Source organism: Cordyceps javanica, chromosome 1, assembly GCF_051103115.1.
Source record: "Cordyceps javanica chromosome 1, complete sequence".
In the NCBI taxonomy this organism is placed as follows: domain Eukaryota; kingdom Fungi; phylum Ascomycota; class Sordariomycetes; order Hypocreales; family Cordycipitaceae; genus Cordyceps; species Cordyceps javanica.
Window position 1 is genome coordinate 3,077,484 of NC_139295.1, and position 24,659 is coordinate 3,102,142.

The following is a 24,659-nucleotide window of genomic DNA, read 5'->3' on the forward strand; positions in this document are numbered from 1 at the left end:
AGGCCATGGCTTGCTTTATTACCGCCCTTGTTGTCAAACTTGACAACGTATACACACTCGCAACTACACGCATACACACACACACATACACACACATACACATACACACACACACACACACACACACATACATACACACACACACACATACATATACACACAGTGACGTGATTAATGCAATTGAAAAGGCGCTAGCAGCCAGTTCGATAGGCAGCCATCCAGATGATTACTTTCAGGAGAACCCCAGCCCAATTCCCCCCGTCATTCCGTCCTATATAACAGAAGCGGCCCATCGATCCGAGCCCGCCTTGCAAAACGAAAAAAAAAAAATGAACAAGATAGTTGGGTATATACAGCCCTTTCTTTGCCAAACACCTTTCCCCCTTTGCCCTTGCCTCACACGCCGACTCCTAACATCTTCGCCACTTGTCGTCTCCTTCATCCCACCCGACATCATATGTGATGCTCGTCCGAGCGCTCGCTGCACTTTTGTTTCGCGAATGAACCCCAATCAGCAAAATTGCAAGAAAAGAAAACAAGAGAACAAAAAAAGATTTTGCCATTCCACGCCCATCATTTTAGACCGAAAAAAAGTAAAAAAGAAACATGTGTAGAGATTGTAGCAGCGCTGCAACTGGCAAACGCTATGGCTCAGGCCGTCGTACATTTCGGCTTCCTTGGTCAGGTCGACGTGGACCATCGTTTCCGCAAGAGCCATGAAATATATTTTTGTGAACAACGGAGAAAAAAAATGCAACAAGAAAAGAATGCCAAGCTCTTGCTTCGGAGCGCAACGAATCATACAGAAAACCACCGCTGTATGGTGGGATATATGGTAACATGGAGCCAAGAAATGGACCCTGTCTTGTTCAGGTCAGGAGCAACGTCAGCAAACGCGCCGCGTCATCATGATCGCTCATCCAGTCATGTCAGTAGCCAAAACAGCAAATATGGCAGCGCAAGCTACAGTCTCGCGTGAGGCGGCAGACTAGTATCGCTCATTGCGGTGATACCCGTTGGTCCTGGGACCATCGTACTGGACGCCCGTCATCGAATCAGGGCCATTGGGCATGCCGTTGTTGATAGACCGTAGTGGGGGCAACTCGGTTCCGCTCGGTGTCGATTGGTAGTGCTCTGGAGGAAAAGCGTGCGCAGGAGCTGCGTGGTTCTGCGACTGAGACGGCGCGGGAGGCTGGGCCTCACCACGAGCCTGCGCCAGCTCCATCTTGACACTCTGGAGCTCACGTCGTAGAGACTCAATGTCCGACATTGCATTGTTGTGATGCATTTGAAGGATGCGAATGTGGTCAGTCTGTTTTTGGTATTCGGTAATGGCTTTTTTTTCACAAGGGTAGTCAGCATCGGCATGTCGCGGCCTGCTATTCCGTTCATCAGGACTTGCTCACCTTTGGTCAAAATCTCCCATTTGGACGCCTTTGATCCACGCTCCTGCGGCATTAAATCTCTCAGCTGATCGAACAGCTCCTTCATTTCGGTGCGACGCTTGCGTTCGGCCAATTTGTGACTGACGCGCAGCTCTGGTGTGCGGCTGTACGGCTGAGCGCCGGGGCCGCCAGCTCCCTCCTCGGCCTGCAAATCGCTGAGCTGCTTGTGTTGCATGGTGTGGTGGTGGACGGACGGGAAATCGGACGAGTGCGCGGACATGCGAGCAAATTCACTATCCTCCAACCGGCGCTGTCCCGATGGCAGACGCGACTCAGTCGTAAACTGGCTGCTTGCGAGCGAGTCGGTCACGCTGCTTCTCCTCGACTCGTCATAGTGGCTAACTCGCTTGATCTCTTCTTCAGGAAAAGCCCAAGCCTGGCCCTTGGTGGGCTCAGCGGCGCGTGCAATGTTGCCGGTAGCAGGACCAGTAATGGCCGGTGCGGTGCGGACCGCCTTATTCTCTGGGTTGCGATCGTTGTTGGGCTGGTAGCCATTGGAGATTCTGTGGGAGGCATAGCTGTCGATGCCACCGCGCGGATTGCGCTGGTTGTGCAGGGTGCTCTGAATAGACGTGGTCGACTGGTTGTTGCTGGTGTAGGGGGATCCACCCAGGCGCATGTCGCTGAGGCCCTGATTGATTCTACTGTCGACACTCTCGCGACGCATGTTGGAGGCTGGGCCGAGGCCGTCGCCCAAATGCCCGGGGAACTCGTGGGAGCCAGGGCGGTCAAATCGGCGATCGGCGCCGACAGACGAGCTTGGTGATACCATGGCGGCGACACTCATGTTGGCTGCGGAGGTGGGTGAGAGTTGCGGGTGAGGGACGGTGTTTGCGGCGATTGGCGAAGGCGTCTTGTCGGCGGCTGAAGATTGATATCCAGAGGTGGCGGGGCTCAGTCCAGCGGCATTGAACGAGGCACCAGAGTTATCTAGAGAGAGGGGAACGAGGTCAGCATTTTCAGCATTGCTGGAGAGCAACGACACCACCGATAAGGCCGGGTCCGCCGCGGAGGGAATAGAAGGGTGGACGGACGCTTGCTGGAAGCCTCGGCGGTGGAGTAAAAGCCAGAATCTCGCAGCTGAGGAGGCGGCGCACTTTGGGCAGATGGCTCATCCTTGTTCAGAATGTTGGTCAGGCCAGCCGCATTGGCTGGTCTCTGCGCCGCGGCGGCGGGCATCTTGTCGATTGCGTGGGAAGGAGAGGTGGCAGAGGTCGGTCAGAGAGCGTTTGAGAAGAATCGTATGGGAACGTGAGCCGTGTGTGGTTGTGGTGCGCGGGTATTGGGACACAGGCCAACAGCTGGTCAAAAAGTCGCGACAAACAGGGGTCGAAAAAAAAAAGGCCCTGTGGTGCGACGGGAGACGTGGCAAGGGCTGCGATTCGACAATGAGAAAAAGAGGCTATAGGCGGACAAGAAGGCTGCGGTTGTGCGATTTTCCCCTGTTGAGAGGCAATACCAGGTGGAACGAGATGTTTCTTCAAGTGCGCTGGTCAATGCCGTGGACCAGTAGGGTGTATCGTTGAAGCAGGATGTGCGGCGTTTATGTTGAGGGATGGGTATCTAATGGGGGGTCGAGTAGATGTGAAATTTGGAGGAGGAAAAGAATGCACGAGAGCGAAGGAGAAAAAAAAAGAGAGTGAGCGATAAGTGTTGAGAGGAAAGAAAAGAGATCTTGGACGGGAAGAGGGAGGAGGTCAGATTGAGGAGGGAGGGGGGGCGCGGAAGTGGATTAGGTGGGACGAGCCAGTGTGTAGGTCAACCCGCAAAATACGGCGTGGCTACAGGCAACTAGGATGCTAGTGGTGGTGTGCAAGCAATGAGAGAGTGAGAGTGAGAGAGTGAGGCGGGCCAGCACTGAGCGAGCACTGAGAGAGAGGGACGAGAAAGGCAGTCGGGAGGCACTAGGGAGGAAGAAGAGCGTGAAAACGCGCTGCATGTGGGTTCGGGGCAAAGCGAGCACATGGGCGGAAGACAAGATGCTGATCTGCCTATTTATTAGCTGGCGGGGGAGAGGTGTGTGTGTAGGAGGAGCTGGTGGTGCACTGGTGGTGGTGATGATGGTATCACTGTACGGAGTAGTGCGGTGCGCATGGTGTTTGGATGGACTGGTGTACTCGTAGTGAATGCACAGAGAGGCGTGTTCGGTGAGGTGTGTCCAGTGCTGTGGTGTGGCGTGCCAGGCAAGGTGTTGGAATAAACTACTCAAGGTAGAGGGGCAACTGGGGCAAGAGGATGCTAACTACCTACGGATAGGTAAGTACCAGTAACTTGGTCTTGTAGAGGACAGAAGAAGGGAAAAAAAAAAAAAATGGTGAGGGGAACATGTCTCGACGCGGAATATCTAGCCTCTCTCTCTTGTTTCTGATTTCTTTAAAAAAAATGTTTTTTTTGGCCTGGCTTGTTGCTGCAATTGATGCGTTCAGGCTAGGCTCATCACGAAATAGCGCAGAGAGCGCCATGTGCTCATCAGTGATCACATCTTGTAGGCGGTTCTATAGGTACCATGTGCCAACATGCCTACACAGTGGACAAAAGCCAAGTAAGCAGCCTCCCGGGGGTTCGGGCTCGCGCTGCATGGAGATGTGTTATTTTCGGGGACGTGCTGGTTGATCACCACTCTGTTCATCTTTGTTCATAGGTATCACTCTCATTGGCAAATTTCACGTATGCTGGTACATACAGGTGGCAGCCAGCTAAGATAGGTAGGCAGGTAATTGGTAGGTAGGTAGGCAGGAGCCTGTACCGATCCGGGCTCTACGGTGTACTTACTCAGTATCTCACCAGCTAGATACCTAGGTATGATATAGCGGTACGGAGTACAGGCCCCAGCCTTTTCCGGGGGGGCGTACTGATCACAACGGAAGCGTTACGACAAAACCGGCGGTCCGCCCGTTTGAACTGCCAGTAATGGTACGCACGTTCAAGGTTCTCCGTTACCAGGATTATATTTGCGGGCAAGATAGTCAATGGGTTGAATAACGAAGTGAGAAAAAAACACCAAGTTACTTACCCATGAGTCTGGAAAGCGGCAAAAGACAAGGAAGAAAAAAAAGGGAAAAGAAGAAGAAAAAAATCACACAAACAGGGTTGGCGCCGCCTCTGGGGGATATGATGACGGGTGACGGCAGAGCGGGCGCTACTACGATAACCATGCAGCAAAGAAAAAAAAAATGGGAGAATGAGAGAGGGAAAAAAAATATAGGAAAAAATAATAATCAAGAAAAAAAAGAAACAAACAAAAAAAAAGAAAAGAAACGAACCCACTTTGCACTTGCATGGCCATGCCGTGGCGGCCACACCTTTGCTGCGGCCACCACGAGGCAAGCGGGGCCATCTTTTTCGGCCTTGTGCGCACCACTGAGTCCTGACCAGTGGTTGCTTATTAGTACCGGTACTAAGTACCAGGTATGTAAGGTAGGGAGGAGCCCCAAAGTACCAGACACCCTGCTGATACTCGGTGAGTTACTTTTATTACTTGCCTAAATTAAGTAGCAAGGCCAGCCCAAAAATAAATCACCAGGAACTCCGTTACCGAGATGGAGGTTACTTGCCAGCTTGCTTGCTTGTTTGGTCCAAGTACGGATAACTTTGAGTGGGCTGTTGAGGACCAAGGTAAGTACCGACCAGCAGCAGCCTGTGCTAATATGTAAAAAAGTTGTGTCCTTGCGTGCTCCCTCCTTACCCCCGTCTTCCCCGATAGCCTACGGTAGCTGAGTGCTCCGTACATTACCGACTATCCTGCTGAGGGACCGAGGACCGAAGCCAAGCCCATTCATGTAAGTACTTAGTTGGTCTGTAAGTACGGAGTACGGCCGCGCGGGCGCGCTCTGAAGCCAAGGAAAGAAGAAGAAAAGGGGATGGAAATCTTCCAGCTCACTGGATTTTCGTTTACCGGGGTACTAGTCACTTACTTACTCGCCCTCCCGGTAGATAACCTAACCTACTAAGCTGGCCCAGCGTTCGTGCTGGGTAGAGAGACTCGGTAACTACCAGTACTTACTTACCGGTACGCAGGCAACAGGTAAAAAGTCAGCCCGCCCCAACTTGGGGAGCCTCCCAGAGCCTCCCTGCAAGGCGTTGGTTGTTGGGGGATTGGGCGTTTCCGCCTTTGTACTGCCAAAGTGACTTTTAGCTACATGGCGGGCTCGAGGCAGAAGCAAGCAACCGCACCAACGCCACTCCCAGGCGGGCTGGTCTCTTCTCCCCCTCAAAACTACCCCATGCCAACGTCTTTGTCTACAGAGTATGAGCGTTGCAAAGTGGCTTGGGATGTTTAATTTTGTCACCCGTGGATTCCTTGTGCTTTTTTTTTACTCTTGTCCGTCGCATCTCATCCATTCATCACACTTGTCAATCATGCCAAAAAAAAAGTACAAAAGAAAAAAAGAAATAAAAAAGGGCACCTGCATAATCGAGTCATCATCGGAATCCGACATCGCTCTTACTTGCTCCCTACCTAAGTTACCTACTGACTGAACCCCTCCAACCCTCCTCCTCCTCCTCCTCCCATGCTCCCCCCCCCCTGGTCTAAAGCTCATCTCGGTGAAGAAAAGACAGTTGGGAAAATAAAAAAAAACCAAGCTAAAGAGTTCGGACCTCGCCACCACGAGACAGAGAAATTGTCTTGGAGCGTCGCGGTGATCCCCCAGAGTCCCAAGTCAGCCCGGATCTCGCCAAGCTGCTTACAGCAAGGCTCACCTCTGCGACATTGACTCTCTCTATGTATACGCCTTTTATTTTTTTTTATTTTTTTTTTCGTTTTGCAGCCTTTTGTAGAACTTGTCTTCGTCACCTTTTTGGCCTTCTTTCCCTTCTTTCATTTCTTGTTTTTTTTTTGCCCTTCTTTTTTCATCAAAATCGGTAGCCTCATGACAATCAATCTACCCAACCAATCGCCGACTAATTCCAACAATCTGGCCTACCCAAATTATGTCCGTGCCATATATTAAAAAAAAAGAAAAAAAAGGGGGAAAAAAAAGGCGTGCCTGTCCCTCACTCTGATGGTGGGGAAAATGAGCAACTCTCTAATAATAATAATGAAAAATGGTAAAATCTATCAGCGGTCCAGCGCTAATGCCCATCACTAAATCTAATCTGTACACTTTCTCCTCTCCGACTCTCTCTCTCTCGCGCGCGTGCGCGCCCATTCCAATCGTGCTGCTTCACCTCTTATTTCATTTTGATTGAAACGGGGAACAGAAAAATGGCATGTACATTGTAGCGTGGGCATTGCCGTCCGAGCTGTTGTTCCTCCCTCCAAACCTAATCAAATCCCCGACCGAGACGACTGCCAGCCAAGGCCTGTCCATGTCCGGACATGGACTTGCGTGATGGCCCGGCCCTCCCCTCCCCCATTCGCCAAGCTCTCTCTCTCTCTCTCTCTTCTCCAGCAGCCTATTGAACATCTGTACAATAGTTGCTCACAACGTCAACGAAGCGCGAAAGCATCTGTTCTATGATATCAGAATGGCCGCCCAACTGGCACCCGTCTGTGGTCCGTCACACTCGGGGAGCAAGGTCAGTAAGTAATCTTGTTAATCTGTAATCCGCACTCCGTACCTTGATCGAGACCAAGAGCAAAGCGGCAAGTGACCGTCAGACCCGTGTCACTTGGTTGCAATAAAGTCCAAGCTCAACAAAAAGACATGACGCCATGTGTCAGTCATTTTGCCAAACCACTGGGACAGGTCGATTTGCCATCGATATGCCCATGCTCTTGTCTTTTTTTTTTCTTTTTTTTTTTCTTTTTTTTGCTTTTGATTTTACATTCCTCCCTTTCTTAGTCGGATCCTCGCTGCATTCAGCCACGCCACTAGTTATGCTCGACACATGGTTCGCCATGCAGCACCGCGCCCCTCCTCTTTTTCCCCCCTAGTCAATGCAGAGCACAAGAGACACACATCTGCTGTTCACAACAGTGAACATTGCTCCTTTTTTCTTTTTTTCCCTCTCTATTTTTCGTCCTTGGCTTACTGCATGGCACAAATCATCGCCACAGCTGTTTCGTACTCTTCACTGCGCCTACTTTGTACCCCATCCTCATACACCCCAAAGTGGAAAACAAGATGCAGGCCGCTCTGGGGCTCCAGTAGCTTGAACCTAGTCTCTGTCAAACTTGACCTCATTCATACTACCCCATACCGATAGCTCGATATCTGTCACAGTGTAGTCTGTAGTGCACCGGCTAACAAGGTCCCCGTGCGAGCGAGCGGGCCGATTGTCCCTGCGGGAACCATCGTTTTGCCAGTTCATTAGGCGTCTGTGAGCAAGGCAAATTCTACTACTGGTAATGGAGAGCTTGGTGGTGGCTCGCCCCCTACCAATCTGCCAGTCAGTCTACTACTGAGTACTAGACTCATCCATTGACGGCCAAAAGACGCTCTGGATTTCCGGTCACAGCACACGCACACCCACCCACATGTGATATCGCGAGCTGAACCCTGAGGTGGCCCAAGACAACCGTCACGCTGGGACGGCCATAATTTCCACAACTCGTCGAAGAACGTTGGAGGCTAGAACCACAAGGTCAGACCCGCCAGGGGCTTTTTCTTTCTTTTTCTTTCCTTTTTGGGGGGATTTGATATCTCTCATGTGGTAGCATATGGCCGTGCGTCGTCGCGAGCATGGGGCGTACAGGCGGGGGAGTTTTTCGTTGTTCCGAACGCCTTGCCACCTATTTTTCTTCTTCTTCAAAAGACGCTTTCGTGAACAACAAGTGGCGATATTATGTACTGCATAAAATCAGAAATTACGAATGTCGTGCTCTTCCTCTGATCCTCGACTGGTCCGCCCGTCCCTTCCCGAGCCACGCACAATGGCAGACGTATAAAAAATATATATAAATAAAAAGTACACCACCTTCAGGAGCGCGGAGAAGAACGGTTTTCACTTTTGGGTTTGGGTTTATTAGGAGGAGAACCGACGGCCGATCTGTCCAATGCGCCGAGAGCTCAAGCGCCACGACGCCCAGGGCGCAAATTTGGACAAAAGGGGAAAAAAAAAGAAAAGAAAAGAAAAGAAAACCCGGGAGTTGTCGCCGCGGAAGGTGGGATTGTGGGATGGTAATAATATCAGGCCCCCTGGATGTATATAAGAGGTCAATTTGGGAAGAAACTCAATACTTATGCCGGTACTGAGTAGGTTGGGAAATACAAATGCTCCAAGTAGCCAATTGGGCTCAAGGTTGACACCCATATTGCCAAAATGGGATTCATTTGCCACCAGGTTCTGACGCAAAAGAAAAAAAAAAGAGATAAAAAGACAAAAAGGAAGGAAGAAAGAAGAAGAAGAAGAAGAAGACTGCTGACATTTTTGCTAGCATCATCTTTTCTAAAAACATTTATCCCTTTCACGGCAAGGAGCTCGACGCAATTCTTGTCCTTTGTAGGTTGGGATATTGCTGCTGACTTGGCCTCTATCCGTGAGTTGGGACCGTAACTAGAGGCACACCTTGCCCGGGATTTGGATAATTCTAAATAATGGAGGTGCTCCACGGCCGCGGCCCAGCAAAGCAGGAGCCGCCCCCCAACAAGCAGCGCCAGAAGATTTTATCCAAGGTGATCCGCAAGTATCAGTAGTGTACAGAACAGATTGCATTTCCGACAACACATACACAGGTCCAAACTCTATCTCGGTGGGAACCCGATGCAGTGTGGGTGGGTGGTGAGTGAGTGAACGAGCGTGCGAGCGAGCGCGTCGATTCACCTTGCTTAGTTTACTGAACTTGTAACCCCCCCCCCTCCTTTCCATCGCATGCGTATTCGGCGTTTACAAGTAGGAACAAAGAGAAGTGGCGTTGCGCCAAAAGAAGCAATGCAATTCTCGTCCACTCGTGTACTAATCAATAAGCGGCGGCGGCGGCGACGGCGGCGGCGGCGCTGGCTAATCTTCTAATATGCCGGCAAGATCCACAGACACATGGCTCGCAAGCTCTCTTTAATTTTTTTTTTCCTAGTCAAATCTCATGTAAGTAATACGGCACAGTAAGCCGCTGCGGGGGGGGGGGGGGGGGGCCTGCTGCTTCCAAGTTCCTGCTGCTGCTCCTCCCTCCCCCTGCCAGCCGCTTTTTCTGGAGCCCGAGGGTCCTGCAGGTTTTTCGTGCTTTGGCGTCTTGGGGCTCCATTTTACCTATAAGACGGGAGAGTTATGCCGACAAGCCCTGTTGGACAAAAGAGAGGGAAGGAGAGAGAGAGAGAGTGTGTGTGTGTGTGTGAGTGTGAGTGACGGAGAAAGCGAGTGAGAGAGGGAGCCGTGAGAGAGAGGGACTACTTAGACTACTGTCCACATGGCGGCTCGCAGAGGTTCCGCCGACTTATTACTTTTCTGTTGTGAGGGTGGTTATTTGGCACATGGCGACAGCCATGTGTGTGGCTAGCTTGCAGGCTAGCACACGCCCGCCAATCTCTTCCTAGATAAAAGAGCCTTACTGCTACTCCGTACATGGACGACGCTTGCTGCACGATGGTGCTGCTGCTGCTGCTGCTGCTGCTGCTGCTGCTACTGCTGCTACTGCTGCTACTGCTGCTACTGCTGCTACTGCTGCTACTGCTGCTACTGCTGCATTCGTCCATGCCTGCTGATGGCCGTTGGACGGGGCAAGGCAAGGCCTGTATACTAATAGCTCTCTAGTCTGATCGGGTAGGCTTGATCCGGGGGATCTCGACGTGGCTGCTTTACACGAACATTTCGGCTTCAATTTCCATTTTGCTGGGTTCGTCGTCGTCTTTCTCTCTCTCTCTCTCTCTCTCTCTCGCTCTCTCTCTCTCTCTCTCGCCTCGCCCCCTCTTCTGTCCTCGACTCCCTTGTTGTGCTGCTTCTCTGTAAAACCCTGAAAGAGATACATAGGTAAAAAGGGGGGGGAGGGGGGGGGGGGACTTGGTTACCCTGTATACTGGTACTCAGTACATGGTGCGACCACATGCCGGGTTTGCTCGTATGAGCTGGATGGAGCTGGAAGGAGGAGGGCGAGAGACGGTGGACGTTCCGCTGCCGCCATGCGCCGCCGCCGCCGCCGCCATGCGCCGCCACCTCCAATATTATTGCCTTTGATCCCTCCCAGGCCCTTGCAATCCGCACAAACGTGGCTCATCCAAGATGATGGCTCACGTGCGACGAGCAGCGCCAGTGTAGTCAGTAGCAGGGGGGGGAGAGGGAAGCAGGATGCTGACGCCGCCGACGTGGTTTATTCCTTTATTTACTTATTTATTTATTTATTCATGCTCTCGAGCTCATGTTGGGGAGACAGTTTTGCTTTTTCTTGTTGCTTTGCTTTCTTTTTCTGCTTCTTTACCTACGCGATATTCCACCAGGGGGGAGCTGAAAAGAGTTTTTTTGGGGGGAGGATGAATTGGCGTAAATGGGCGTTTTTTTTTGGAAGAAATTGGACAATCTGGTTTGCCCGCCCAGCATGAACTGGTAAAAAAAAATACTATTCTGTCGTCGAGCCAATGGTGTTTCGTCACTGCCAGCCTCGAGGCGCTTTTCTTCTCTCTGAGAGCCCTCTCTCTCTTCTCATGATCAGTAGTGCAAAGCCCTCAGTCTACCAAGTGGCTTTGCCGGTATTACTCGTCACTTTTATTCCCTTCACCCCTCTCACGGTGGACTCGGCCGTTGGCAAAGTGACCTTCTGTCCTGCATTGTTGGGGCTGTCCGTCACATACGGGGCTCGCTACTGGATGCACATGGATGTGATGGCTACTTGCGGATATTTCCTTTCCTTTCCTTTGCATTTTTTTTTTCTTTTTTTCTTTTCCCTCCCAACAAGTATCTACTGGTAATCTGCAAGTTACAGTTCTAGCCGTCCAGACTCGCGGTCCACCTACTTGCAGCAAAACCCCATCACATCCTCCCTACGTCCCTCCTGGCCTGCCTGCCTGCCTGTTTATTATCCATTGATCCATCTATCCACACATCCATCTACCGGCTTCCGCTGGATGGCATGCCGGAATCCAGACCGCACCAGTTTCCCAGAACGGGCTCGGATCATGGGCTGGCGCTGTCTGCCAGCCTCACACACCCCCCTCCTCCCCCTCCCACCATGTCGGTGATGAGAATCGATTCTTTGCCTTGCGCCCGGCGACTCTCTTCACACCCCTCCTCCGCTACGTCAAATCTGTCCGCTAGCAGGGCTCCCATATGCACGCAAGCACCGCTGCTGTATCTTGTGTCTTGTACGCCTGTTCGACGCCGGCTCATTTTTCAATCCAATTCTTGTTTCAGTAAACCGTCCGGACGCTCTGCACGCCACACTGCAGCTGCCTTTGTTCTTTTTCTCTCGTTTTTTTATTCAAAAAAATAGTAAAAGATAGTAGAATAAAATCACATAAAACAAAATAAAAACTTTCATTTTCCTCCCTACCTTTTTTTTTCTTTGAGCGGAAAGCCAGGGATCCGGCCTCCCCCGCAGACTACGCCGCTGAATTGCATCCGGACGTCGGCCGTCTTGGGGAGTGCGCGCTGGGCTCGAGAACCAGACTGCTTTGAGTACCAGTATCAGGAAGTACTTGCAGCCCTCCCTTTTCGGTCCTTGTCGTGGCATCCCGAGAACCTGCTGCCTGCCTGCTGTGTCCAAGGTGATAGTGATTCGTGCCACATGCCGCCAGGCGACTCCAAGACACGGCAGGCAATCCGGGGCTCGCTCACGTACAGGCTGCGTCGCGCGGAATGACTTCCGCCTCCATCGACGAGGGATGCCACATTACATTCCAGTCCATCGGTCTCGCTCCGGTGTCTGCAGAGATTCCCTTGGTCATTGGGAATAAGCACGAATTTTTCGGATACCTCATTTGCCGCCGTGTTTTTTTTTTTTTGCCATATCAGTAGCAGAGTCAGGATGAACCACCGCTGGTATTGAGCAGTTGCTAATCACAGAGCACCACCCTGCCGCCACTCTATGCGGCTTCCGCACAGGTTCCTTTCTTTCGTTTCAAACAAGGGAAAAAAAAAAAAAAAAAAAAACCTCCCACGTCAATTGCGTGGTAATGTTTCAGTCAACGGCGTTTGCCGTACTCGCGGCAGGCAGGGTAGTATCCAGCTACCGGCTCTAACCAGCATCATGGGAAACCCCCCCCCCCCATATGTGTCTCATTCATGTGCCGTCATCGTACGTTTGTCGCAGCCAGAACACTCCACGCGGCTCGGAGAAAGGGGAACAGCAGGGAAAAAAAAAACCAAGACATTGAACTGCGTGCTGTCCAGTATTTGTCATGAGCGGAAATAATGCGCGACACATACTGGGTTCGGTCTCCCTTGTCGCCTCGGCTGGATTTTGTGTTCGGATATGTGTGGGTTGCATGTTCCAGTCCGCCATGGGACGGAGGAACCCTACCCGAGATGTACGATCGAAAATGTGACCTGCCAAGCAAACACCCATGCCGTCGTAGCAATTAAAGGTGAACACTTTTTTTCTCGTGTAATGTTGGAAATCATCTGTACATGATTAACCCCCTTTCGATATCCGGATTGCTCAGCTCCCGAGGGGGCTTTTGGCAGCTCAGGCGAGCCATGTAGCAAGAAGTGGTCGCTCAAGTACAAAAAGCAGATGACGCGGCAATTGTAAAATCAATCAAAAGTGTAGGCCAGAAGGTAAAACATGAAAAAATCTGGAAAATCTCATATACCTGTCTGGCTCAAGGCGAAACAGGTGCAGTTCATTGAGCCCATGACATTTCCTGGGCACTTCAGCGATTACTGCCACGTTTGGGCAGCCAAGTACTTGGACCTCACGCAGAATAAACGTTCCGCAACCTCTACCAAGTGATCGAGCACCACGCCGACCCGACCACGTTGTCCGTTGAACTGACCGCCCAGACAACTGATCGTCCGGCGAATTGATAGCCGAGCACATGCCCTCGCAAGTCTCACGCATGGGCCATGTCGGGTCGTAAACGTGCGGCCAAAACTGACAACGACATCGGGTCAGAACACCTGGCCGCCAAGCTTGACTGCTTGGGTACAAATGTTGAGCTTGTCTGACAAGAGCAAAAGATCCCGTGTACTTTGCCACGGAGGGTTGAGCGCCTCCAGTATCAATAGCCCGTTTGTATAGGTCCTTCATATGTTAGGAGCCTGGGTTACTCGGCAATTGAAGCGAGGAGACGTGGAAGAAGAAGAACCCCTGATCATGAACCCGCCTTTCTCGGTCCCCAACTGACAATCGTGCCATACACCTTGCCCATAAAACAATGTTGAGCAAGAACCTCCTACGTCACTGTCGCTGATGCGTTGCAGGGCTGCCCAACAGAAGGGGATATCGCTTGTTCGTGAACAGCTCTTGCGCAATAGGCCGAGACCATGCCAAAGCTCTCGACAATCTCCTGTATATAGCATCAAGGCTAGAGGAATTGAAGTGGCCTCGAATGCTTGCCGAGTTGTATGGTACGGATTCCGGGCTGTTACGCTTGATTGCCGTGCATCAACTCCAAGGTTGATTGGCAGCTTCAGGTATTTTCAAGTAGAGTGCCTTTGAAAGGCGGGCATTGATCTTCGACAAACTGGCGGCTTGGCCGAATGCTGCTGTGTTCTCATTATGCTAGATCTTTTAAGAACTTCGAAATAGGCAGCGAACTGTTAAAAGCTGTCTCTGTCATGATTAGAAAGTGCTGATTTGGAACTAAGAAGGAGTACAGGTCGAATCACAGGAGCCTCTTGACCGGAGTAAGTTGTAGCCCAAGGCCTGGCAATTACAGTAAGGTTTTTCTACATGGCTAGTTATCGCTGTACCTAGGTATATAGACCGGGTTTTATCATCGTTGCTTGCGCCTGGAGCTGTTGTCGGTTGGGGATCTGGACAGTGTGCTCACCACTCGTCTTGCTAGCCATTACTTGACGGGCAAAAAAAGAAATACTTCACGGCAAATCTTGTGGCAAATCTTGTGGCAAAAGTGCGGTGTCGCCATTATAGGTGAGAGCAGCCGGAGCGACGATTCAAAATTATACAGTCTATCGAAACAAAAAACACCCAAAACACCTTTCCCATGCCCTTATTAAACATGGCTTATTTTTAAAACCCCTCACCAGCCGTCCCGTGCCCTTGGCCCCCCGCCAAAGTACCCCAAGTAAACCAATACAGAATAGTAGAATGCACGTTTTCAATGAGTATTATAAGCACCACGGGGCTCGAAGCTCGCTAGGGCGCCGGCGCCGCACCCTTGACCTGCTCGGTCGAGAAGCGCTCCGACACCGCGACCTTGCGCTGGCCCAGCTCCTGGATCTTGCCGATGAGCTTGTCCGTGTTGTCGAGCTCGACAATGTCGTCGGCGCCGCCGATGCTCTTGCCGTTGACCAGGACGTTGGGCACCGTGCGGCGGCCCGTCAGGCCCAGCAGCAGGTCCTGCAGGTCCGAGCCCAGCGGGTGCTCGTCGAGCTCGACAACCTCGGGCCGGGGGTCGATGAGATACTTTTCGAGGAGGATGCCCTTGGCGCGCCGCGAGTGCGGGCAGTACGTCTTGGAAAAGATGACAACTGTCGTGCATGGTCCCCTTGGTCAGCATGAATTCATCACATTTCCGTCTTGAAGGGACACGAGAAATTTGAACGGGCGGTTCGGGGAAAACATACCAGGCCCCTTTTTTAGGATACCGTGGAGAGCTTGCTCGGCGGGCGTCTCCGGCACCCTATCCTTCTCCTTGCCCTTGGAAGCTGCCTCGTTCTCCTTGGCCTCCTTCACCTCCTTGGACTCCTTGGCCTCCTTTACCTCCTTGGACTCCTTGGCCTCGGGGGGTTTGCGGTTGCCCTCGGCCGAGTTGCCCACGCCGACAAGCTTGCTGGGTGTGTCCGGCTTGGGGCCGGCCTTTTTGTTGGCGTTGTCCTTGGCCTCCTGCGCCAGCTTGCTCAGGTTCTCCTGCAGGTTCTTGCCCTGCTTGTGATCGTCCTCGTCAATGTCCCCGTCGCCGTCGCGGTCCGCCGGTATGTGGCCCGTCTTGAGCCCCGTCTCCGCATTGATGACGGACTGGCCGGCCGGCGCCCGTCCGTGCATGGCGTCCATGGTCTTGTGGTAAAAGTCGGCCGACTGGCCGGCGCCGCCGCCGTACCCGGAGGCGTAGAACAGGACGAAGACCACCGTGACCACGGCGGCCAGCGTCACCAGGCGTAGTCGGCGTGCTGACGGCATCGCAATATGGGATCCGGCCTTTATTTATTTTTTTGCGTGATTCTGTTCGCGACAGCTTTTTGTTAGCCCCTCCCCTCTCTTTGCTTTTGGGGACGGGCACGCGAGCGAGGGGCGAGCTGCGTTGATGTACACCCTGGCAGCTCTAGCTCGGATTGGGTCGGTGCTTTCGAGGGATAGGCGGCCGCGTCGTGATAGGCGTGTAGCACGGAGTTGTTGAGGCAAGATCGTCGAAGATGGATGTGGGCGTTGCACTGGCTCTGATGCTAAAGAGTAATTTCGCCCGAGTTGAGATGCAGACGGAGCAACCTACTCGTCTGTTTCGCGACAAAAGGAGACAAAGTCGGGGTGGCTTGAAAGTGTGGGTCGACCACAGGCCTGAGGCGCGTCTACTGGTAGAATCACTTTCAACAGGCCAACCTACAGCTAGGCTGTTCTCGGCTCAAAACACATTAAGAAGAAACAAAAAATACAAACCTTTTTGCCACTCTATGCCCTCTATGCCTTCTTTCTTATTTCGAAAAGCACCCGACTCTCTTTGACAACCTTTTTTTTGCCGCACTACCTGAATGCGGTGTTCCAACTCATGCCCGCCGGCGTCTATGACGCCGCTACTGATCAGATTGCCATGATTGGCGCAGTGGATGTCGATCAAACGACACCGATCATCTCTATCTGGAGATATTAATCACGAAAGTGGAGGCAGCATAATATTTCTTAATTTACAGTTTAATTGATGCAGATGCTATTATCATAACCGTGCGCGCTAGACAAAGGAGACGTCTACCTCTCGAGGAAGAACATCGATGTGAATGAAGAAACGGCAAAAATCATGCAAGGAAACAGAAACGAGGCCTCTATTTGAGAAGAAAGTGGAAGAGAGCATCCTTGTATCCCCCGAGAATCGTAAAAATACCAAAAGCGGAGGCACCCTTGACGGCGCCAAGGAGAGCAGCCGTGCCAAGAGCAATGATGCCGAGACGGATGGCCAGGCAGGTCAGGACAGCCTCGATAGTGCCGTTGCGGAACTCGAGGACTTCACTGCGCTCGTTGATGTGAGGGAAAGGGACGTCGGGCACGGGCACGTCGAGGAACTTGCAGAGCGGCTCCCAGCCCTGCTCGAGGCGGAAGTCGAGGAGATTCTCGGCAGGGACGGTGGCGCGCATCTTGGCGTAGTGGGAGGTGTGCAGCTCGCGGAGGCGCTTCTTGGCCTCGGCGCCGGTGCGGGCGCCCATCCAGCCGGTGTAGACGTCGCTGATGCCGATGACGAAGGGCAGGCCAACCCAGGTGGCGAGCTGGAAGCAGACGAGGTCCCAGAAGCCGTACAGCCACGAGTCGGTGAAGACGCTGTAGCTGCTGGCCCACTTGTCGAACGGGCGCTCGACGAGGACGACCTTGGCCTCGGGGTAGGCGCAGTAGATCTCGCGGCCAAAGTAGGCGGCGACGTCGGTGACGGCGCGGTAGGGCCCGATGAGGCGGTCCCAGTCGCCGCGCGACCACGGCAGCAGCGGGTCGTACGGCGACAGGTAAAAGGCGCGGAAGAGGCGGTGCTCGCGCAGGTACGGGAAGTGGCACCACGCCGCGCGGCCCCAGGCGTACAGCTGCGGCCAGTCGTCGAGCTTCATGACGTGGTGCACCGGCGTGATGCCCAGGATCTCGAGGGCCTTGCTGAGCGAGGCCGTGCCGCTCCGGGGCAGGCCGGCGCAGAGGATGCCGTGGCCCGAGGCGAAGTTCTTGGGCGGGCCGGGTGCTACGGCAGACTTTTCCATTGTGACAGAGGAAGAGAAGCTTGTGGTTGTCTAGTAGCAAATAGGGATAGAGAGAGAGAGGGAGAGAGAGAGGGAGAGAGAGAGGGAGAGAGAGAGGGAGAGAGAGAGAGAGAGAAGGAAACAGAGAGACAGAGAGGTAAGGACACTGGGTACCGAGTCGAGGCAGGCAGAAGTAGTCAAGGTAGATGCGTACAAGGAAGGTCAAGTATACCAAACCGAACCTGCGGTGCTGTCTTGCTGGAATGAAACAAATCGACCAATTCCGCCAGAAACGAGAGCAGAGCAATCCATCTTATATCCTCGCTCACAGCACATCAGTCCCTCAGCTCTTCAGCTCAGGCGCCGTGATCTGATGGGCTCGCCATAACACTCCCCGAATTACCCCTTTAGGAAGCCATTCTCAGCAAAAAAGGGTTGCTTATATCTCTCGACGCTAACCACTTCATATCACGCTCTTCGCACATTGGGATCCAATCTCCACACCCCCGGCTCGGTCTGATCGCTGGCCCGTCGCTGGGTTGTCACTGGCACCTCGCACGACCCCCCGATGGCCCTGACACATGGGTCGACGGCCCAACAACCCCAACCTGTCAGCAGTAATAAGAGCTACACTTGGAGGTTGTGATCCTTTCGCTGTCCTGGTCGGCACAATGCTATCCCGCCATGCAGTGAACGACGCCATGTTCCCACAAAGGTCGCCGAGTTGGTCTAAAGCGTGGGGTTTCGGTCGTGGCGTTGCGGGTAATTGTACCAGGCAGGGAAACCGCTCGCGACCTGTCTCTGTGAAGGCAGCCGGTTCAGCCACAAACCTTGTGGGAAAAGAAAAAAGTTTAAAATAAGAAAAGAATAGAAACCAAAGTGACGCAAAGGCAGAATCAGTTGTCTTGTTTTTGCAATCACAAAAAATTCGTCCCTGTCTCTGGCCTTGCTTTTCCGTAAACTCGATTAAGCGCCTCGTATAAGCCGACATGAGGATGAAGCCGCCGCCCAACTGATCACCGCTACCTGCGTGAACTGTCCATTAAGCTTAATGACGGTGCTGGCACAACACGTCAGAAAAAGGTACGGCCGTAGCAGGCAAGGGAATAAAAACTTGCCTGGTGCTCCCGCTCCTTGATTATGCAGCTACCGCTGCGTGGAGTTAGTCTGTTGATTGTCAACTGTGCCAGTAAGCTGAGTAATAAACGGGTTAACAATGGAGCTTTACAGGGGCTGAACGATGGCGCTGGGCCTGTGATGGCTTCACGAGTGATAAAACGGATCAATACAACAAACAATTAATGTCCCTTATTACTTTGGATCCATACTGATAATTCGAAAAAGCTGGTTGTGGTCATGGCTGCGATGCTTGGGATTCGGGAACTGCCGAGACAGGCTGGCCAGAAATGGCATGCAGAGCGAACAACAGGCAAAGGCAACCTGCAACACAGCAGAGAAAATTGCTCCCGGTGTCTTTAATAGACCACTAGCCTTCTAGAGATTCGCAGCTGAACCTGTTAGCATCTCGTAGATGTAAGCCGATCCGCGCCCAGCAGAGAACCGTGCTGAAGTAAGCGAACGGCGCAAAACAAGATCAATGCAAAAGTGCCCCTTGGGCGAATGAATGACGCCAATGAGTTTCATTCTCGCATTGAGCTCTTCCGAGTCTCGTTTAGCTTGCAGGATTGGAATCAGAATAGACAATACCAGTCCGGCTGCTTCCTGCGCGTTCAAGATGATTCAGACTCCATCTCACCCATTTACATCCACTGTTCACGATGCAACCGCGCTAGGTAGCCTTGCTCTGCGCACATGCCGCCCTTGTCTAGGGATGTCCCAAAAAAAAAAAAAAGGATGGATACTCAGCGCCAGCCGATGCATATCTTGGGGAAATGTTTGGGCGCAGCTGACAGCGAGGCTTGCAGCGTTGCGCTGCCGATTCGGCCCCCTTCCTATCGTTCGCGTCGGCGCTGACATGGGCGAGGCCCCGAAGAGGGGGCTTGAGGGGGTGGAAGGGGCAGGGGGGGGGAATATCAAGTTGGCAGCCCAATTCTCGAACAGCTGACCCTTGCTTCGGAGGCCCTTTGGAAAACCCTTGCAAGGACTGCCGTCCAATATGACGTCGGGTAAAGGGGAGTGGTCCCTGCAGTGAGAAAATGTAAGAGCGTATGGTCTTGGCACTGACTGTGCGGCGACGACCCGGAGTTGTGGGGCCGGCAGACCGCGGTGTTCGGCTCCGGGGCGAGCCCTGCTCAGCGAATGCCGTTGGTAGTTTGGTGAGCACCTGGTGGCCTGGAAAGGGCCCATGTTCTCGTGGCGAAACGCTCATCTGTGCACATTCTTCTGTAACCGTGACAGCTGCCGTTCCAAATGTTAAGCCGGCGAAGCAGAGCGTCCATGTTGGTAACAGGAAAAGGCAGTCGCGTGCCTTTGCTTGTTGGTTAACGCGTCTACAAATACGTGCACAGCCTAATGCATGGTTCAGTAGCTAATCTCGATATTCACTCATCTCCATAGTGCTTTATTACCGGATTACCACGCGGCTCTAGCTCTGCTTGGAAGATGGCTCAGCTAATCGTAGACAAAACCCGCCGACGGCGAGTTGATGCAAATGAAACCAAAAAATTATATATAAAATACTTGATTTCCTATCAAGAAGAAAGCTGTACCATCAAATCTAAAGTCAGAGCGAAAGCTACGAGATAGACGTCTGCCTCATGTGAGTATCTGGTACATGTCTTCTCAGCGGACCTGGCTCAGCACCACACAAAAAGCTCCAACGCCCTCAAAAATGCATCAATAAACGGGGCAAAGCTCTACTCAGCTGTAGTGGCTGCCTTTGCTCCCATAACGTGGGTGACCTCGGCCCTTGCGCTCCATGGTGACGAGGCCTGCGCCGGGCTTGGACTCCACCACCTCCATGCCCATGAGCTTCTCGTAGAAGGGCACGGACTGTTCCCAGTTTGACGTGAAGAGCATGCTCCTGCGGAGATGCGGCATCTCCTCGACGACTTGCTGCACGCACCGGACCAGCCAGCTGCCCAGGCCCCGGCCCTGCACGGCCGGATCGACCCAGACGTCGGTGAGGTAGAGGAACGTCGTGTAGTCGGTGACGCAGCGCGCGAGGCCGAGAAATGCGCTCCCGTCGCCGGCGCTCCGGAACAGACCGAAACAGAGCGAATTTTCCAGCGTGGCCTTCATGTAGTCGAGGGGCATGGCGTTGGCCCAGTAAAAGTCTCTCGAGTTGTAAATGTCGACGAGTCGGTCCAGGGGTATGAGTGACGAGTCGGTCGAGATGAAGCACTCGTCGCGTCGCCAGCTGCGGCTTTGTAATTCGGCTCGTATAGTTGACATTTTTTGAAATATAGGATAGCTTAATGATTGATTTGCCGTGAAAGCCGTTGGACAAAGTGTTTGCACTCCATATTGAATTAAGTAGGTTCTGAGCCGATATGAGTCATGGAGTGTCAGTACGCCCTTTGCATCAGCTGAAAAATCACGGCCTTGGACAATCGGCAAGTGCAATTCCCAAAATAGAAATACACATCTACCAATGGTTTTTTTATTTACTTTGTTCCAATCCAGTGTCTATAGTAGACCGCGTACGGCGGTCCTTGGTCTGTGGCTGACAAGACAGTCAAAAATAGGCACATGTCGGTGTCCAGGTACTTTGGAAAAAACATTGGCCAGCCCAGTAAATCGGGACAGGGAAAGTCTAATTGCGAAGACGAAAGCTTTTTCTGCCCGGGTTACACATTCAAATAGGCAGTATAAGCTCTGATGGATATTGTGGCGTAAAATCTGGCTCAAGTTTGCTGCCTGGATCTCGTGTGTTGTTGCATGTGCGTCGTTCTTCTTGCCAACCCTCATGTCCGCTATGGTCCTTGCTCTTTTGATTTTGTCTACTTTGGTGAGCAACAGTCCAAATGACGACCCTAAAAGCGAGTATTCTCGCGACGCACTCGAGCAAAGAGATTCTAGTCCAATCCTTGCATGTGGGCTGCGTCGTCTCAACTGCGTCAACCTATGCTGCGCACAATGTCTTGTCCAAGCCCGATGAGCTCCCGAGAAGCACAGAGATCGGACGAGGCTTCCAAGGCGCAGTCTTTGAGGAACTAGGGAGAGAAAATGTGCTGAAGAGGGAGCATCCTGGAAATTCCATCCTTCCAACGAATATTCGGCACGGATACCTCATGCATAAGCTCGTCGCGGCAGCCTTTGACCGATTTGGCGTCGGTTCTGGCTGCCAGGTTCAAGTACCACGGCCCCTGCGGTTCCTGGAGGGGGCAGATCTCCAAGGGCGAAACTTCGCCAGATTCTCAAAAGACGATCGGATTTTGGAGAATTCTGTGGAAATGGAAAGAATTTTACCCATGCCAAAGGTTGTGCGAAGGGCACTCGTCGACCATACCCAAGAACCACAAGCAGCGCAGGACCTCTTGAATGTCGTGGCGAACAAGCACTGTCTACTCCGCACCTATCTGGGGCGGCTCTCATTCAAGAAGAACGTCTCTTCGCTTCGAAATTACCCTCTGGATCTGGCGACGATGGAGTCGCTCAACGTTGACATTCATGGCATAGCGGATTCCGTGGGCGCAGCCTTCGCCATTATGCATTGGGGGGCGGGGGTCGACGGCGACGACGTCGAGTTTGTTCTGGGGACGAGGCTTCTGTCGCAAACGCCAGAGTGTGTCCAAGAGCGACAAGTTGGGCTATTCCTGCTCGATTTTGGGCAGTGCGACGCCGTAGACCTGGTGGCTGAGCCCGCTGCGGCGCGTCAGCACTTCAAGGGCGCCATGGTCACGGGGGACAACCAATTGTTCATCCCGAATCTTGTACAGCGCCCTGATCTATACCGGTCCTTCAAGAAGGGGTATGTCAGGGCGGGCAGACATGTCTTGAGTCAACGAGCCACGGGGCAAGCACTGGACGTGGAGACGTTTCTGGAAGAGTATGAGGAGTATGCGGAAGATTTCTTGGAGCCGAGACACTAGCCGCACTATAACAAGGATTATTGACGAGCCTGATTCAACCGTGGGGCTACAAAGCTACGACCTTTGGCGTTTCAATGTGCTTCTGCGGTAATGGGCGCCGAGTGACTTGCCGCCTTTGCCGCCAATATCCCCGACAAGGTCACTCGGGCAGCACTTGTGCTGAACTGGAACTTTGTAATCTCGATTTCCTCCACAGTGAGGCGCATGACTCCATGAGTCTAGGAAGCTAAAATCTAGTAGTCAGTCAGCACGTGGGGTCAGCCAAGCGTTGCTTGCTTCATCAAAGTTCACGCTTCAGTGTCAAAGCGTGACAACCAAGGCGGTGCCTGCCGCACCCCCTGCCAGCACCATCAGTAACTGTGTGTTGCAGTGATTTGAAAGTCAAGCGATACAGGCTGCTCAAAATTGGCTACGGTCGTCGGTTCACAATGTCTTTTTTTTTTTTCCTTGAAAAGGCCCTCTGGCAGAGACTGACTGTGCAGGGTATGTACGTACAGCCATACTTGGCATCACCGCAAGAACCTCATCAGCCACGCAAGCCACAAAATCAGCGCCACGCTTAAAGGCAACCACTCCACTCAACCACTCAACCATTCTCACGGTCGCACCTCCCCTCCCCTCCCCCCCCATCTTCTGTGTCCTCCCCGCCCTCTGTACAATCCGCCCCGCCAGCCTTACCGTCATGCATGGTCCACCAAACCAGTACTTTCCAACATACCTAGTGCCAGTTGAACCGCACCTCGGTCGATTCACAACCCTCCATCCCTTCTTAGCGGTGCGCCTCAAGCACTTCGACTTCAGACTAACCTCCGACACCATCGCCAAAGACGAACGAACCCTCTCTCCATGCGCACCGCCGCGCCGCCTCTCCAGCAACTTGCTGCGGCCTCCTTTGCCTTTGATTTTTTTTTTCGCAGCGGCATGAGCGCGGCACCAAGTACTGCTCTGTGATAGTCGCGTGTTAGTCTACGGCCGCCGCCGCCGCCACCGCCGCCGCCGTCCCCTCAATGAAGCGCAAGGCCCAGGAGAGGCTGAGCTCCAGCAGCAGCAGCAGCAGCAGCAGCAGCAGCAGTCCCCCCGAAACCTCTTCGCCGTCGTCGTCCTCGACCGGAAACAGCCGCCTGCACCATCCCGGCACGACCGCCGTCGCCAAGACCGACGGCGCAAAGCCGGCCACCAGCCGCCGTGGACACTCCAAGTCGCGCCTCGGCTGCCTCAATTGCAAGCGCCGCCGCGTCAAGTGCAACGAGCTCCGGCCGACATGCTCGCCGTGCCGCCGCCTCGGCCTGCTGTGCGATTACGCCACCGCCGCGCCGCCGGGCTCCATTCAGCCCGCCCCGTCGCCCCTCTGCCTCGAGGACCTCCGCTTCTACTACCAGTTCCTCAACATTGCTTTCCCGTCCCTGCCGCTGCGCGCGGACCAGGTCTGGAAGAAGTGCGCCGCCATGTCGCACCAGGTACGCCCACGAAACCCCGGATCGGGCCTCGCCTCGAGCTGAGGAAACAGAGACAAGAGCTACACAGTACAAGCTGACCCGTTGTTGCAGTCGGAATGTCTTGCGCACGCCGCGCTAGGGCTGGGGGCGCTGCACCTGAGCAAACATGGCAATGTGGACTATTCGTCACAAGCCCTCTCCCACCGCGTGTCAGCCCTCAAGATCGTCCACGAACAGTTTGTCAAGCCGCCCAGCGACCAAGACAATGCGGATTCTCTATTCGCTGCCCTCATCTGCCTCGCCGCCCAGACGACGTTGCTCCCCGACGGCATCGCGGAATACATGACCATCACAAGAGCCGGTGCGCTGGTCTGGGCCTTTGTCATCCCCGCCCACGGCTCCTCCGTGTTCAAGTCCTTCACCAATGAGAGCCATTCGGAAAACCTCTCCAAAATCGTGAGTGAGGAGCCCAAGGACTTTGATCTCGTCGACGAGTTCCTCGGCTCTGTCAACAAGGTCAAGGAGATCTGCAGCGGCGCCCGGGAGCTGTACTACTGCCAGCGTGTTGTCGATGCGGTCGAGGGCCTTCGTGTCTCATCTCTTCAGGCTTGGCTTTCACATGCAGACTTGTGGAGAGCGCATTGCTACTTTTCCAATGACGATTTCCAAGCCTTCATCGCCCCGGACAATTATCCAGCTAGGCTGCTTATTGCGCACATGCTGCTGGCTGACTATTTTCTCGGACAGTTCTGTCTCAAGAACTCGGAGCAGTTCAAGTTCACAGCGCGAAGACAAGTCATCATTTCCTGGGTCAGAAACGCGATTCGCGAATTGCCACAGGACATACGTCCGTATGGAGAATGGCTCAGAAGCTATTGCGATGTTGTCGAGCAAAGCGATGGGAGATATCTTCTTACCCCTTGATC

General features: G+C 53.1%; 6 protein-coding genes across 6 annotated transcripts; 2 read left to right on the forward strand and 4 right to left on the reverse strand.

Annotated features, from left to right (window-relative positions):
• Nucleotides 1-988: 988 nt before the first annotated feature.
• V2A60_000927 (uncharacterized protein) lies at nt 989-2,624 on the reverse strand (the record flags this gene model as incomplete). Its single annotated transcript, XM_083252293.1, has 3 exons — nt 989-1,335; nt 1,407-2,375; nt 2,480-2,624. 3 exons carry the CDS (start codon nt 2,622-2,624, stop codon nt 989-991), a joined length of 1,461 nt encoding a protein of 486 aa, XP_083108419.1.
• An 11,950-nt stretch (nt 2,625-14,574) lies between these two features.
• On the reverse strand, nt 14,575-15,558 carry V2A60_000928 (thioredoxin-like protein; the record flags this gene model as incomplete). The annotated part of the gene is made up of 2 exons (XM_083252294.1): nt 14,575-14,909; nt 15,006-15,558. The coding sequence occupies 2 exons, from the start codon at nt 15,556-15,558 to the stop codon at nt 14,575-14,577; spliced, it is 888 nt and encodes a 295-aa protein (XP_083108420.1).
• An 854-nt stretch (nt 15,559-16,412) lies between these two features.
• V2A60_000929 (sulfotransferase family protein) lies at nt 16,413-17,324 on the reverse strand (the record flags this gene model as incomplete). Its single annotated transcript, XM_083252295.1, has 1 exon — nt 16,413-17,324. One exon carries the CDS (start codon nt 17,322-17,324, stop codon nt 16,413-16,415), a length of 912 nt encoding a protein of 303 aa, XP_083108421.1.
• A 2,799-nt stretch (nt 17,325-20,123) lies between these two features.
• V2A60_000930 (GNAT family N-acetyltransferase) lies at nt 20,124-20,657 on the reverse strand (the record flags this gene model as incomplete). Its single annotated transcript, XM_083252296.1, has 1 exon — nt 20,124-20,657. One exon carries the CDS (start codon nt 20,655-20,657, stop codon nt 20,124-20,126), a length of 534 nt encoding a protein of 177 aa, XP_083108422.1.
• Nucleotides 20,658-21,229: 572 nt separating this feature from the next.
• V2A60_000931 (zinc finger protein-domain-containing protein) lies at nt 21,230-22,297 on the forward strand (the record flags this gene model as incomplete). Its single annotated transcript, XM_083252297.1, has 1 exon — nt 21,230-22,297. The coding sequence occupies one exon, from the start codon at nt 21,230-21,232 to the stop codon at nt 22,295-22,297; it is 1,068 nt and encodes a 355-aa protein (XP_083108423.1).
• Nucleotides 22,298-23,304: 1,007 nt separating this feature from the next.
• On the forward strand, nt 23,305-24,657 carry V2A60_000932 (Zn(II)2Cys6 transcription factor domain-containing protein; the record flags this gene model as incomplete). Its single annotated transcript, XM_083252298.1, has 2 exons — nt 23,305-23,754; nt 23,845-24,657. 2 exons carry the CDS (start codon nt 23,305-23,307, stop codon nt 24,655-24,657), a joined length of 1,263 nt encoding a protein of 420 aa, XP_083108424.1.
• Between the last annotated feature and the right edge of the window lie 2 nt (nt 24,658-24,659).